The sequence below is a fragment of the Mandrillus leucophaeus genome, unplaced genomic scaffold (assembly GCF_000951045.1).
Source record: "Mandrillus leucophaeus isolate KB7577 unplaced genomic scaffold, Mleu.le_1.0 Scaffold524, whole genome shotgun sequence".
Taxonomy (NCBI): domain Eukaryota; kingdom Metazoa; phylum Chordata; class Mammalia; order Primates; family Cercopithecidae; genus Mandrillus; species Mandrillus leucophaeus.
This window is the reverse complement of record NW_012105631.1, coordinates 1,182,616-1,199,114: the sequence shown is the minus strand read 5'-3', so window position 1 is coordinate 1,199,114 and position 16,499 is coordinate 1,182,616. Positions and strand designations below refer to the sequence as shown.

Genomic DNA, 16,499 nt, shown 5'->3' with positions numbered 1-16,499 from the left:
GAAAAAACCAAAGCCAATATCTTATCTACACATCATTAAGTTTTTTTTCCTGTGTTTATACCCATTTTTAAATTTTTACAAAGACAAAAGAATGATACTGTTGTTCGCTTTTCTCATGTAACAATATGTTGCAAAATCTTACCATGTGATTAAAAATTCTTCCACTACTTCATTTTTGAGAGCTGCAGGCTATTCAAAATATGCAAATACCACAGTTCATGCAAAAAATCCTTTATTATGGAAAGTATTTAGGTGGAGGTGCTATCTATAGATGTCTCCTGTTTTTTCCTAGTACTTTATAATTTGGTTGTAGAAAAAAAATCTCCAAACTGAAAAACAATTTGAAGTTACTTTACATGATCAAGACATGTCTTTTTTACGTTCAATACATTTTTTCTGACAGGTACAAATTGGGACATACAGACATGTCAAAATGATGCTCAGGAGACACAGAAACAGCTTTTGCAATGATCTGAATAAACTTGTTGATCTTTCTTCTCACCATAGAGTAGGTTTTTCATTTTGATTCAGAAACCCCTCACCTCCAAGTCTTGAATTAATAGCTTGACATTCATAAAAGAGACTTCTAAGGGTTCACAAAGTTTCTTATGGGCTTCCGTTGCAAAAGCAGACAGGGTAACAACACAGTCTGTGTATTCCTTCTTCATTCTGTCCATCTCATCAGCTTGAGCATACTGTTAAGGAAAGGGAGGCGGGAACATCGTGAAAGCCATTCAGCTGCGACCACTGGAACCACAACTTTCACTTTCACATATTTTCTGGAATTGTTATCCGGTAAGAAAGACTCTAATCCTTGATTCTCATTTTAGATAAATTTGAAGTAAGTCCAATTAGTTTTAAAGAAAAAAAGAAACTAGCACAAAAATGAAGAAATATGATTTGAAACAAGAATCATTCTATATAAGTAGGTGCCACATGTCAACATAATCCTTAATCAAACTAATGCATTTCTGTAATGTTCCTCCATTATACATGGAAAAGAATGAATAATCAACCATAAAACACACTGGTTTTAAACATATCTATGCTTTGCCTTAACAAACCCGTGCTCTAAAAATAGAATTCTCTCTAAACAGACTACTTATCTCATTTGTAACACATACACGTTTGAGGTGTATATAGATTTGAAAGACATACTTGCTTGACTTCCATAAACAACTCCCTCCACCGCCCATTTAGCAACAGTAATTGCTGCTTCAGGTCACGGGAAACCATCTCATCACAGGTTTCAATTAGAAAATTGCCAGCATCATTCATGGCAGTATGCTGCTGAATCCAATGAGGTAAATTTCGAAAAAAATCCTAAACAATAAAGAATGCACAATATCGTAAACCATAAACCAAATATCAATGACTGATATGAAAGTGACTGAAGTAGGAAAAATATTTTTGTTTTAATGTTCATGTGAATTTTAAGAAAAATCATAAATCTCTTTAAAAATACATATTTTTGATTAAAAAAAAAGTTTCAAAATGTGAGCTAGAGATACTGTCTTTCTTAAAAGAACATTTGTGCCATATCATTTGCTGAAGACAAAACAAAACATGATGACCACTTTGTTATTTCTATTTTACAGATTAAAAAGCTGAATTTCTGTAAGTGTAAGACACCTGTGCAAAACCTTCAGGATAGTAAATACCAGTGCTAGAGTCATATAAAAGCATAATACATTCGGGAAATATATAGCTTCCTTTTTTATTTGTATAAATGTATGGGGTATGAGTGCAATTTTGTTACACGCATAGACCGTGTGGTGGTAAAGTTGGGGCTTTTATTCTTTTTTAAAGAAAGAATAGCTTTTTTTAATAATTTCTTTTTGACCTGTTACTTTTGATTTTTAAATTTCAATGCAGTACATTAAGATAATTAGCAATCATGGAGATAAACCATCAAAGAAAAAAATTTTGAATTAGATATCTGAGTCAAGAGCACTTAGTACAATAACACACTTTCTTGTTTATTTAAGGGTTCCCTCTTGGCAATGAAACAGTTTCCAACTCATTTTAAATAAAGCGTATGTGTGCACGTGCACACACGCAACACATATCACAGTGAAAAACAAGGATACCAAAGATAATTCAAAATCCATTTCATAAGCCATGTGTGGGAGGACTTCCTACATATATAAATAGATGAGAACACTTCTGTTTCTGGTGGTTATATTTCTTTGGATCAAATTAACACAGATGACATCTACTAGGGCACTGCTAGTCTAATCAGAAAAGCCAAAATCGATATGGGTACATGGTTATTGCCTCCCTCAGCTACACAAGAATAGTTGATCTACATGAAATATAGAACGGTAAAACATTTAAAAGTGATACATCTACTTGCCCAAACAATAATAGATGAACCAATCTTGGATGGCATGTGGCAATTCTAATGCATGCATTTTTAGTATCACTTACATATAAATTGATTTTCCATGTAAAAATGCCAGGCTTCCATTAGGAAGTATATAAGCAGAAATCAGTCCATTTCATGTGATATTTACATATAAGTGACATTAACATAAAACAGTACCTCTCACAGGCACACACACACACACACTTATAACTGGCCAAAAAAGAAATCACTCCTACCCAGAATAAGACCCTTGCTTAAGGGTTGATAAAATCCAAAACAGAATATCTAACGAGATACAAATGTCATGGTCCAGCTGTTCAACTGGTGTATGCTCCCATATAGATTCAGTGGTATGCGCTTCAGCACTATGTGAAAACAAACCAAAGTTGTTTTCATCCTCTCTTAAATCAGGAAATCCACGAAGGCTGGGGCCCTGGTCACTCCCCTTTATAGGCAGAGTTCAGTGTAATAATATACTGCCCTTCCCTTTGTTGCCTGTTGGATTTACTCAACCCTCCATCGGCTTCTATTAAGCAGTGTATTTATTGGTCTATTGCTAACCTGAAAGTGCAACTTTTCAGGCAAAGTCAAGATTCCTGAGTGACACTTGTAAATATATGAGACCCCCTAGTGAGCTATGCTGTAAAAGTCTCTCATTTTGACATACAGCAAATGTCTTTTCTTTTCGCATGAAACAATTTTACCTTTTTGGCAATTTCTGATTGATTGAGCATTTTTTCAGCATCCTCTAGCCAGGCTTGCAGACTAGCCACTGTATTGCCATAGCGATCCCAGTTAGAGATCACTTCTTCCAGCATGCTCCTCACACTCCTAACTTCTACTGAGAGATTCCTCCACTGAGCAGTGGTTTCATTCATGAATTTCATCACATTCTCAGCTTCTTCCACTGAAACAGATAAAACCAGTTATAACCCTTATCTTATATTTTAAATCCTCCACACCCTTTTTTTCTATGGTCTTATACATTGGTGTGCAATAGTATCCATCACAAATGCCAGAGGTCATTTCCAACAAATTTGACAGACATAATTACAAATTGAAAACAAATATATTTTACAAATTGTATCTTTACACTCATTTACTTGATTGTTAATATTCAACTTATTCTATGTTTTTGCCTTTAATCCTTAGATGCAATTTAGAAAACGAAAGCTTATTTTGTTCTCTCTTAGAGAACACACACACACACGCACACACACACACACACACACAGAGAGAGAGAGAGAGGGAGAGGGAGAGAGTATGGTTATGCAGGTTAAGCATTGTACAAAGCCAAAGGAACTGAATTCAGTATGTGTTCTCCTGGCCAATGGCGAGGTCACACAAAAATTCCACGGACAGAAAGAATGACCTGATCAGATAGAAACCTGCAGGCTCTAAATTCTATTGCAGTCTACGTTGCAACAAATTATGTAGTATGTTTTACCTGAACCATCTGCTTTGACATACATCTCAGCTGTCTGTTTCAAGATCTGGTATGTCACTTCATATTGTTCAAAGAACTTGCTATTTTCTATAAAAGACTAGAAAAGGAGGAATGGTTAGAAGATAACAAACATTAGGCTCATCTGGAATGCCAAAGTCAATTTTCTTCAGTATAACTATAAGCATAGTTTACCCAAATTTGTTAATCTCACTCTTTCTGAAAGTATAAAATTAATTCCACTGCTACAAATTACCTAAGATCATTCTGAACACATAAATTGATTCCACGTTTTTTATTCTAACCCAGTTCAGGACTGAGAAAATATTCTATTTCTTCACCAACCAAGGGTTTGCTTTTTGAAGAAACAGAAATGTCTCCAGAGAACTTGGGTCTAACATTTAGAAAGCACTAAATTTAGAAGAACATTTTAAAGTGTCCCACTGTGTTTCAGCTGTGGAATTCTCTTGCTCTTTGAACATTAATCCTGGTGAATGACTGCTCTGAGGAACTCCAGATTATAAATAAATCACACAGTGCACAAATACTTTCTGTAAAATAAAAAGTAAGTAGAAAAATTGGAAATAATTACATATTCTATCCATGCTATCAATGGCCTCACATTTCAATGACCTATTATAGAAAAATTACAGTAAGACATGTTTACATATCATCTGTAATTTTTATATATATATATATATATATATAAAATAGAATCACTACTGGCAAGTGAACACTATAAAATTGAGAATATACAAAAAACTCCTTAGGTAAATTTTTATTATTGTTCACTTTTAGAAATATAAAATAATGCCTGTTTCAAAGATTATTCTTAATTCTCAAAAGTAGAAAATTAATGCAATTATAGTTAACAGCATATCACCAAAGGCTCTTTAATTTCTTGCAATAGTGTAATGAGTTCCTATGATTTGAATCTATTAAAATACTTGATAAATGTCGCTGTCATAAATACAAAATTAGCCTTCAAAAACCAGCTAATTCTTGTATAGCATGCTGATGAATGCTTCATATAGAGATGCAAGACACTTGTGTGCAGAGGAAACATTATTCATATAGCAATTTCATACAAATCTCTGGATTTTTATTGATAAATGTTTATCATGTTTTGAGATAACATTTTAAAAATTGTATCTATAACATATTTCATATCATTTTATGTTTATAAAGCATTTACTTATGAATTAACTATTCTTCAGGGATAAAGTGAATAGAGAAAGCTGTGAGCTGGAATGAGAAGTTCCAGGATGAATACTACATTCAATAACTTTAATTGGCTTTATTTTATTTGTTTGAGAATGAAGTCAGACAACAATATTCTGATTAATTCACTATTTAGCCTTATATCTTCTTATTACAATCCAGCTGGGAAAAGAATAATTTACTAGAATTTAAATTTTGAATAATTTAAACAAGCAAGCCATTATTTGATCAAAAATGGAAAATTATACCTAATGTTCGAGATACTGTGTAAGAAATCGAAGAAATAATTATATTTGGCAAAGTTTAAAAAAAAGTCTGCATTTAGTATTGGTGCAAATTTCAGGAAGCTAAGAGCAAAACAATTGTTCTAAGTGTCAGAGAAATGGGAAATAGTACCTGTGGTGCACAGGAAGACTTAAATATGCTTTTGCCAGAGAAGTTTACAAAATAATTTAAAATGAGCAAGCTTGAGAAAAGCTTATTTCCAATTTAACTTTTAGTCCACAAGGCAGGAAAGAGCGGAGAATGTTTTCAGAAAGAATGTTTTATAAATGCTGTAGACATTCATTAATATATTTTTGAACTTGGCTATTAGGAAGACTGGATGATTAATTTTTAAAGAAAGATACTTTTTTTTAATTTTAAATTTGTATTGGTCCATTTAATTTGGTCCTTCTTTTTCTGAATGTGGAGTAAATGCATTCAGCAATATGGATTATTTTTTCTATCGAACCACTGTAGCAGAATTGCTAAATCTCCATTTTACTGTAAGCTATTTAGACACACCTGTCAGAAAAATGCAAAAGTAAATACAAAGGCATATTTAAAATAATAATAACAAGATCCATTTATTTCTTTCAAAATAAGGTTGAAACTTGGATCCCAAATTGAACAAATAAGCCATTTTAGTCAGGGGACTTTTGAAGTTGCTGATGCTTCAAGAAAAGTAAGTGGCATGCTTATTTTTGGTATTTAACTTTAGTGTTAGTGACTGCATTTCTGCTTTCACAAGATGAGTGTAAATATAATAAATATGAAGCTCATCAATTTCCCTTGAATGAAACTATGCCAGATAGTTCAAGATATTTAATATTAACATTGAGGAGAGGTTTATCAAGACTATTTACATTAAAATATAATTATGAATAATAAAATGAATATTCATATTTTGCTGCATTCACAGAGTCCACAATTCAAGAGCTCTTTTACTTTTCTTTCATGTGAAAGATTGAAATATTAGCCTCTTTGTTCCACAGTGAAATGGAAGCACATATTTTGGTCATTGTCAACAATTCTGACAGCAAGGACTAAACCAATTACCTTTTGATTTGCATAACAGCATGCAATCACTTACCGATGGCACGTGGCCTAGATTACTGATGGCAAGTATTTGTGAAGTATTTTCCAAGAATTCTTTAAGCACTCAGGATGTACATTCTCTTTCTCTAACACTTAAAAAAAAAGTATTCTTTCTTTTTTGCAGGATGGGTAAGTCTGAAGTAAGAATTATGACTAAGGAAAATATAATTATGGAAACGTTACGGCCTGAATATTACTTTGGTTATTAGATGATGTAGCAGCATGTGGCTTACTATAATACTTTTTTTTTTTTTTTTTTGAAATAGGGTCTCACTCAGTAGCTCAGGCTGAAGTGCAGTAGCAAGATCATAGCTCACTGCAGCCATGAACTCCAGGGCTCAAGCCATCCTCCTGCCTCAGCCTCCTGAGTGGTTGAAACTGCAGGGCACACCATGATACCAGGCTAAATTTTTAAAATGTGGTGTAGAGACAGAGTCTCACTATGTTTCCCGGGCTGGTCTTAAACTCCTGGCCTCAAGTGACTCTTCAACCTAAGCCTCCCAAAGTGCTAGGACTACAGGTGTGTGTGAGCTATAACACTCTAAAAGGATAAGACAGGTTTTATGAGGTATTAACGTAGAATAAAAACAGTATATGTCAGTCTTTGTTCCCTAGAAAAATTCCTACCATTATTTTATTATTATTATTATCATCATCATCATTCTTAAACATTTGGGAAAGATTAAGTTTTCTAGAAATTAAGTTATTCCCAGACACATGGGTACTCAGTAGCTAAACCATGATCAAACACATTTCTAGTGGCTGGTATCTGCACTTCGTCATTTCCCCATCACTACAATCATGCTGCCTCATATATAAATAACAGCAACTATCAGGCTTTGACAGTACACTTACAGGTACGTAAGTGTAAAATATTGTCAGGTATGGACCAATATTAAATCAAACTGATATTCATGTGAATTGCATTCTTTAGATCACTAAGGCGTAAGATATCATATCAATGATTTGGTCTTTTAAGTTAAAAATATTTTTTTTTACTATTTTTTTAGATTGTGATAGCACTTAAGCTCAAGGGTTTTTGATTTGGAAAGATATGGATTCAATTTCTGATTCCACAATTTACCACCTGGAGCATGTGCCGCCAGGAGCAAGTGACTCGAGCCTATGAAGCCTCAGTGCTTCTGCACTGGCTCCTTGGTATCTAAAACAGTGTGGAACTCCCAGCCTGTAGGGCTGTCACTGAGATGAAGGATGATACATGTAAAACACTTGGCACGTGGGAAATGCTCCATCCTCCACGGTTATCAAAACTATTAAACAAAATTACCTTAAAACCCTTCATGGAAAAGAAACAGAGTCATAAGTAGGTATTTTTCAGTAGCAGATGAGACTACTAGGAAATGTTCATTAAAACATGCTACATATGTAGGATAATCAGCAATTTTATGAATAGTTGTGAAAGTTACAAAGCAGTTTGGAATTAGCAGTTGAGTGAACTTGTCTTTAACTTTATGAAGTAGGCAGGGAGTACTAACGTTTTTATCATTAATAATAATTCCTTATTCACATACCATTTGAGAAAATCAAAGAGAATTATTAACATCATTGTGTTGGAACATTAACCTGGTGGAACAGTCTTATTAGCTGTTTAAATCTGATGGGCTGTTCTGAAATATCCAGAACAAAGACTGTACCTGGTATAAATAACTACTAGGCAGAGAGGGTATCATTTGGCAGGACTAAATCTGAAAATATACATGCATTTGTATTTCATATTTGAAGAACTAACGTAATTGCTTGAAGTTAAAAATCAAGTTTTTTCATAACTTTCCAGAATAACTAAAAATGAATTAAGGAACATAACAGACTTTGCATTTTGGAACAAATGTTTCCTAGACAATTTTAGTAAATCTAGGGAAAGATTTTACTGTAAAGCAGTTAAATCATTTTTTTTTTCTCAACTATATGTTGTTCACTCATCATAGAAAATGAAATTAAATTGTAGCAAAATAGATTACGGTTCTAAGATGCTTCAGTGAAAATACGGTTTCAATAAGTATTTCAAGCAGAACATGTTATAGAGTCACTGTGACTAATCAAGTTATAAATGGGTTTATATTTTAAAAGTTCATTGATTTATCATAGAATTTGTGTTTAAACATAAATGAAACAGTACAAGACTAAGATACTCTATTAACATTAATTTTATGAGCAAATTTGCATTGAAAATTAATTTGTAGGAGGGGCATGTGTAATTAACTAAGAAATAACCTGTCTTTAGTAAGTATAATACACCAATTACATGTAAGTGAAAACTGCTAGTTACAGAGCAAACGAATTCTTTCATCAATGCAGGTCTATGATTCTAGTAAACAGAGAATTATCTATATTGATAGCCCAAAATATGAGATAATCTTTAAAAATTAAGTTGGTACACAGATTCATAGACAAAATGTTACTCTTCCTGGGTGCACACAAGGGGCAATGAAGCTCAGGGAATGACGATAAAAAAAGACACAGAGGACACAATCTAAAAAAATAGATAGTTCCCATTTGGACACTTGAGAATGGTTCTAAACTAGTCATAGTTGAATTTTAAAAGACAGGTAGTCAATCTTTAAGTATTTTAATGTAGTTGAAATGGTGACCTCCAATAAAAAATGTGGGTATGCAATACAAAAACTTTTTTAAAAAATCAATAAAGCCAGTCAGGATGGTCTCATATGATTAATGCAGCAAAGCATTAAACTTAACTGAACTAGGGGATTTTAAATAATACAATTCCAAAGAAATAAGTTTAGATTTCAGATAATTCCGAAAAGCTCATAAACTTATATCTAACCCATTTAACACACAGCTATCATTATGTTTAAATTCAAGATTAAAGTAACAGCATCAAAGAAACTGAACTGTGTTGCTAAATTCATGGCTCATCGGAATTCTCTGTCAAAGCACCGGGGACTCACCACGTAGTTTTGTAGAAGCTGCTCCACTGACTCTCTCCTCCCGTACTTAATGATCCAAGACTTCAGCTTTGACTCTGCAAGAACCAGCAGTGAAAGCAGACGGTACTTTAATTCTAAAAATTCCATTTTCATTAGGTGTAGCTCCGATGTGGAGGAAACAAAATGAAACCTAGAAATAAAACAGAGAGAATTTAGAGAATGTAACTAATAGTAACAGAACCGATGCTTACTTAACCTGTTACATGTCAGCCTTAAATAGAATGCAGCCACAAGCTCTTCTAACTCTGGCTGATCATTTTCTGGAGCTCTGATTCCTTTTCTAGCTCTGGATTTAAAAGCAAAACATGAATGATTGAAATATTCGATTTAGTTCTTTCCCCTGCCAACACATCTCTCGTCTGTTTCTTTTATAAGCTGTTTTTGCAATATTACATAATGTTCCTTACAGTACTGAACAAAAATACAGCCTCTGAAGAAACCATTTCTGTGATTTCCATGCTGTGGATAAATTCAGGTTCACTCTTTTCAGTTAATAATACATTAGAATGGTGGCATTCTTAGCAAGTCTTATGGGAGCCCACTTTCTATTTACCAAAGGCAGGCGCCTCTGTTAAAAAAAAAAAATCATGAAAAAAGGAAAAAGACATGTAAAAAACATCCACCTAGCGTTTTAAAAAGAGATTTCATTTAAATGCAGATATTCTCTTACCTCTCGGCCATGTCCTCTAATTGATCAGGTGGCACTGGAATCCCGTTAACAGACCTGGTCCGGTAGATTTCATGGAATGCTCTTTTGTGGGCATCTGTGTTTTGAAGCAGATCCTAAGATACAGTTTAAAAAAAAATAAAAAATGAAAAACATGTTTCACAGAGGGCTAAGAAGCATAATTTCCAGCCTGCACCGATGAGTCAATGTATTCAACAATTTGATCCTGTTGCCACATTCAGAGGCAGCTTGGTGCCTGTCAAAGGCTCTTACCTTCAACAGGAGCTGGGTGCTTGTACTTAAAACACTATGCTGGAACTGCATCTAATAATTATGCATCTTTTAAACACACATGACACTTGCACAGCAATGCATTCAGACGTTTTAAAGGCACATGATCCCATGGAAAATGTAATTACTGCTATGAAATGATTTTAGTATTTTTCGCCTTTCTTGATTTTGGATATGTTGGTTTTTAAAAGCTTAAAACTAAGCAAGACAAATTGAAACCTTTAATGGCAAAAGAGATTAGGTTTTCTACTGTTATTTTATTTTGAATGCATGCACACTATTATAAAGTGATATTTGCTTGCCATCTAAAGTAAGTCAATCATATTACAATATATTTTGAAATACCCTTTTGATTAGAAAATTTCAAACAAGTGCAGGGAATACCCCATAGGTAACACAGTGGGAAGATTAAATGTGATGTTAATAAATATTCATTATAGACTGCATAGAACTCCACAGGTTTGATTTATTTATTTAGGTTAATTTGAATCTGCTTTGATTTGTTTGCTGTGTTTTTCATCACTTACAAACTAATTTCTAAAAAGGTGTATATGTATTTTACACTCCCTCACTCATTTCTCACATAGAAGAAGCAAAAAGGAGTTAGGTGAAGGGAGATTCATGCCTTAATTTCTAGAGCTTAGTTTGTGTCCTGATGGCAGAATAAAGACAGTACTTAACAATGCGTCACTCATTGAAAAAGTAAGACATTAGGCCACCAAAATAATACATTAAAATGAATATTTTTATCTCATACCAAAATTTAGTGGATTAATTGGAGAAATTAGCAGCAAAATCAGCCTAAAATCAAAAGAGACACACTTGACTATGGGGCAAGTGAAGAGTTTTCTATTATAAATCAAAATGTTAAGGTTTGTATATGATTGTCCACATATGACATTTTAACACGGTAGAAAAACCTTAGGGCCAAACGATTTCAATCCTGATATATTTTGCTATGATCACATTTTGACCTGCTTCGATTCTGTAGGTAAGCGCAGAGATATTCACAAGTCACGCATTTTAAGGATCACTGTGGCGAGTCTTCTGAAAAGACCCTATCCTCCATACGTTTGCTTCCCGTGGCCTCAAGGGAGGGTACTATGTGAAGCCAAGAACTCATCACGGGAGGGCAGGGAACAAGCGGGTGTTCTTAGAGCAATTATTGATGATGAGTGTTCTAGCCGCGCTCTAATTCCTTTATCACATGCAGACACATTGCTGTAGCTTGTGGTTGCGCTGAAACTTTCCCAAGTGACTGCAGGGCACACTTGGAGTTATCACCCCAGCTAGCTCTGATCTGTGACAGTTTTAAAATATCTACTATGTTGAAAAAGTCTTTACAAGCTACCCAAACAAAAGCATGTTCACACATATGATAAAAGAACTTCTTAGGCTGGGCACGGCGGCTCATGCCTGTAATAAGCACTTTGGGAGGCCGAGGCTGGTGGATCATGAGATCAGGAGTTCGAAATCAGCCTGGGCCGACATAGTGAAACCCTGTCTCTACAAAAGATACAAAAATTAGCCAGGCATGGTGGCGTGCACCTGTAGTCCCAGCTACTTGGGAGGCTGAGGCAGGAGAATTCCTTGAACCTGGGAGGTGGAGGTTGCAGTGAGCCGAGATCACGCCATTGCACTCCAGCCTGGGCAACAGGACAAGGCTCCATCTCAAAAAATAAAAATAAAAAGGAACTTCGTCAGTTGGCATGATGTCACTGATTCCTCTGAAAGGCCTTTTCACAATAAAGCAGCTAGATGCTGGGCAAAATATATGATTTTAATTCACCTTGCTGGGTACATAGGAAGTAAGTGAAATATTTTAGTTCCCTATTCTCAGTAAAACATGACCCAAAAATTAGATCACAGATCTGTAGGCAAAAAACAAATAGAAAAATCTAGATTGTCCTGGACAAATATCTACACCATTGCTAAGAGAGACTGAGTCTTAGAATGTGAACAGGGTGAGGACACTGAAACGAGTTCCCCTCCATTTAGTCAGAACCCTCAATGAGGGCTAACATGACCAGGTTATTAGCAAATGCAAATATAACAGGAGGAAAGCAGAGATTACCAACCACAGGAAACAAGCCACCATGAGTGAGAACCAGCAGAAACAACAAACTTATCATGCTAGAAAAATGTCAATAATTTAATACTTGACAACAATGTGAAATATAAAAAGGAGAGTGGTTTGGCTAAAGTATTCATAATTCCTTATATTGATTAAGAGGAGGTTTAGATATTGATTAACTTTCAATTTTGTTAAGTATCTATGGTCAAATTTCGAGGGCAATCATACTGTACAACCAGAGTTTATAACTTTCATGCTAGTAGAAATAAAACCATGGAATAAGAAAAATGAGTAAGGAGACAAAAACAAAACCTCCTTAATCAACTTATAAATAGCAAGAAAGTAGAAAAGAAGAAAAAGTAGAACAATTAGAAAGCAAAGACTCAGATGCCAGAAACAAATTCAAGTATATCAATAATAATAAATAAATGCGAATAAAGTAGAAATTTACTAGTTAAAAGACAGAGATTATCAGACTGGACAAACAAACGAAATAGAACTATCTTCTTTTTACAAAAGATACACCTAATCATTAAGAACATGGATAGGTTAAAATTAATAAAATGGAACACATGTCAGGCAAATACTAAGAGAAATCTGATATAAATGTATTAATATCAGACAAAATGGATTTCAGAACAGAAGCATTGTAAGTACAGACACTCCTTGACTCACCATGGGGTTGTGTCCCAATAAAACTCATTGTAAGTTGAAAATATTGTTAAGTCAAAAATGTATTTAATACACTTAAACCAACCAAACATTATAGCTCAGCTTCACCGACATTAAATGTGCTCAGAACACTCACATTAGCCTACAATTTGGCAAAATTATCTAGCATAAAGCCGAATTTTATAATAAAATGTTTAATACCTCACTTAAGAATATCATATCACATGTCACTGCTGAATGTATATTGCTTTTGCACCATTGTAAAGTCAAAATTGTAAGTTGAATCACTATAAGTTGGAAACCATCTATAATTAATTGCATAAAGATTGAACTTTCAACTTACTAGAAGGCATATTATTCCTGAACTTGAACATGCCCATTAAACTTCAAAATATATACAGCAAAAACTAATGGAACTGTAAGGAGAACCTGAACCATCAACATCACTGTGGGGTTTATCAACATGCCTCTCTAAATGAGATAGAGCAAAGGAGGCAAGTGTTATAGCAGGTTGTTGGGTAAAGAAGGGAAAAGGCTGCAGGAATGGTCTTTATAAGAACTTGTGGTGTTTTGATAATGGAAGTCAGCTGGGAATTTTGAGCAGGTTGGTGGAATTATCTCAGCTGCATTTTAAGGATCACTGTGGCGATTCTTCTGAAAATACCCTATCCTCCATACATTTGCTTCCCATGGCTTCTAAGAAAACACTGTAGCTGGATTTCCTCCAACTTCACTGGTTGCTCCTTCTCAGACTTTTACTGGCTTTTCTACTCTTCAATCTCTTAATACTGGATTCCCTCCAAGATCAGACCTTGGTCCCTTTCTCTTCTCTGTATATACTTCTTTACTTAATTTCTCCAGTCTCAGAGCTTTAAACATCCCTCTAGATGCGAATGACTCTGATTTTTTATCTCCAGGCTGTACTTCTTTCCTGAGCTCTCTTACCTATTGCCTACTCCACATGTCCTCTTGGGTGAGAAAAAGACTCAACATGCCCCAAACTGAATTCCTTAGCTTTCCTCCCAGAGTCACTTCATTGTCTCCTATTCTTAATCAATAGAAACTCTGTTTTTTCACTTGCATAGCCCCCAAATCATAGTGTCATTTATGACTCTTGTTCTTTCACAGTATGCATCTAATGCTGAAAATTGTTCTGCCCTCAAAATGTATTCAGAATCTGTCCATTTCTCACTATCTCTACAGCTACTTCCTTCGTTCAAGGCACTCAAACTGGATGATTGAAACGGTACCCTGGCTTCTGGTCTCCATTCCTAACCCAGTATATTCTCACACAGCAGCCATATCATGAAAATACTGTCATTCTTTTGGGGGAAAAAAATGGGGCTGGGTGCTATGGCTCATGCGTGTAATTCCAGCACTTTAGGAGGGTGGGCAGATCACTTGAGCCCAGGAGTTTGAGACCAGCCTGGGCAACACAGTGAAACCCTATCTCTCCAAAAAAATACAAAAATTAGTCAGCTGTGGTGGCCCATGCCTGAAGTCCTACCTACTCAGGAGGCTAAGGTGGAAGGATCACTGGATCCTGGGAGGCAGAGGCTGCAGTGAGCCATGACCACACCACTACACTCCCACCTGGGCAACAGAGCCAGACCCTATCTCAAAAAAAAAAAAAAAAAAAAAAAACCAAGAAAGAAAGATAGAGAGAAAGAGAGAGAGAGAGAGAAGAAAGCAAGCAGAAAAGAAAATGGATGAAAAAAGAAGGTTAGAACATTGTAGAGCAAATGCCAAAGTGTGATTAAGGAAAGTGAGGCGGTTCAAAGAAACAATATTGGGGAAAATATACAGGCACAGAAAATACCACAAAATATATAAAACAGTATTTTGAACTATTTTATGCCAATAATTCTGAAGACTTAGTCAAATGCACACATTTTTAGAAAGTATGCATTATCAATATTGACCCAATCGCAATTTTGAGAGCCTGAATATGGGGAGACAACAGTGAAAAAAAGCAACAATTCCCACTTTCATAGAGTTGACATTATAGTGCAGAAAATCAAGCAAAAGATAAGGTAAATGATTAAAACAGGTAACAGTCGAGGTGATGATAAATGCTAACGAGAAACATCAAATGGGAAAGGAGAAGGGGAGTTTGGGAGAAGTTGTAATTTCAAAAGAGATGTCCAGAAAAGGGTTGACGAAGAGGGGATCTTTTAGTAAAGGCCTTAAAGAGATGAAGAATGTAACAGGAATATCAGTAAGAGGATGTTTCAGACTGAGGGATGAGAACATTCCAGAAGGATGGCAAAGGTAAAGACCTCAAGGTAGGGAATGTGCTTGCCTATTTGATGTCATCTTTCCAGTGAGGCTTCACTGACAACCCTATTTAAAATTGCGACGAGACCTAATTTCCCCTGTCCTTTTACTTTCTAACCTAAATTTACTTATTTTTTATGTTTATTAATTTTCTCTGCCTCCTCTCCCTAGAAGGTAAGTTATCTAAGGGAAGGGATTTTTGTCTGTTTTGCTTACAGATGTATCACAAATGCCTAAAACACTGCTTTGCACACTGAGAAAGCTCAACAGATATTTGTTGAAAGAATAGGGAAGACCAGAAAGGTACAGCCAGGGGAGTAGGAAGGAAATTACAAGTGGCACAATCATAAGTCACCCACTGCAGCCTTTAACTCCTGGGCTCAAGCGATCCTCCTGCCTCAGCCTCCCGAGTAGCTGGGACTACAGGCATACACCACTATGCCTGACTAATTTTTTATTTTTTTATTTTTTGTAAAGACAGGGTCTCGCTTGGTTGACCAGGTTGGTCTCAAACTTCTGGCTTCATGTGCTTCTCCTGCCTTGGCTTCTCAACATGCTGGAATTACAAGTATGAGCTGCCATGCCCGAAAGAAAGTCTTTCAAGGGTAAAGGGATAACTAAGGGAAATGTTTGTGACAGGTGAGGTAAGAAGACTGAGAACTGGCCGTTGGGTGAGGAATGAGGCAAAATCTGGTAAACGTGGCATGGTAGATGGCAAGAAAAAAGCTTGATTGGAATGGTTTTTAGAAAGAATGAGAGAAGGGAATTTAGAAAGAAGAAAGAGAACAGAGCCAACTCTCTCAAAGAGCTTTGCTGTAAAAGGAAGGAAGAAACTTGGACAGTAGCTGGAAGGGGAAGTGGGGCTAAGAAAAAGACTTTTTAAAATGAGTTAATGGCAGTATATTTGTATGTGGATGAGAAAACTCCAACAAAGAAAGAAAGAGAAAAAAATATAGAAGGGAGGAAGGACAGGAATTACCTTTTGGAGAGAGGGTGGGATCTAATGTACACATAGAGAGGTTGGCCTCGGCCCAGAGCACAGATGGTTCACCCATAGTAACAGAAGTGAAGAGCGCGTATTCGGGCACAGATGTAAGTAGGTGGGTTGATGTGGCCGTGGGAGCTGGTGGAAATTCTTTTCTGATTGCTTCTATTTTCTC

The 16,499-nt window shown here is 35.4% G+C and overlaps 1 protein-coding gene across 1 annotated transcript in view; it reads right to left on the bottom strand.

Annotated features, from left to right (window-relative positions):
- Window positions 1-16,499, bottom strand: part of SYNE1 (spectrin repeat containing, nuclear envelope 1) — a 570,706-nt gene that overhangs the window by 375,086 nt on the left and 179,121 nt on the right. Inside the window, exons 15-20 of the mRNA XM_011996807.1 lie at window positions 10,029-10,141; window positions 9,320-9,488; window positions 3,816-3,912; window positions 3,073-3,275; window positions 1,159-1,323; window positions 543-695 (exon numbers count right to left, since the gene is read on the bottom strand). Coding sequence (XP_011852197.1) covers window positions 543-695; window positions 1,159-1,323; window positions 3,073-3,275; window positions 3,816-3,912; window positions 9,320-9,488; window positions 10,029-10,141 — 900 coding nt within the window. The remainder of the gene's footprint in view (window positions 1-542; window positions 696-1,158; window positions 1,324-3,072; window positions 3,276-3,815; window positions 3,913-9,319; window positions 9,489-10,028; window positions 10,142-16,499) is intronic.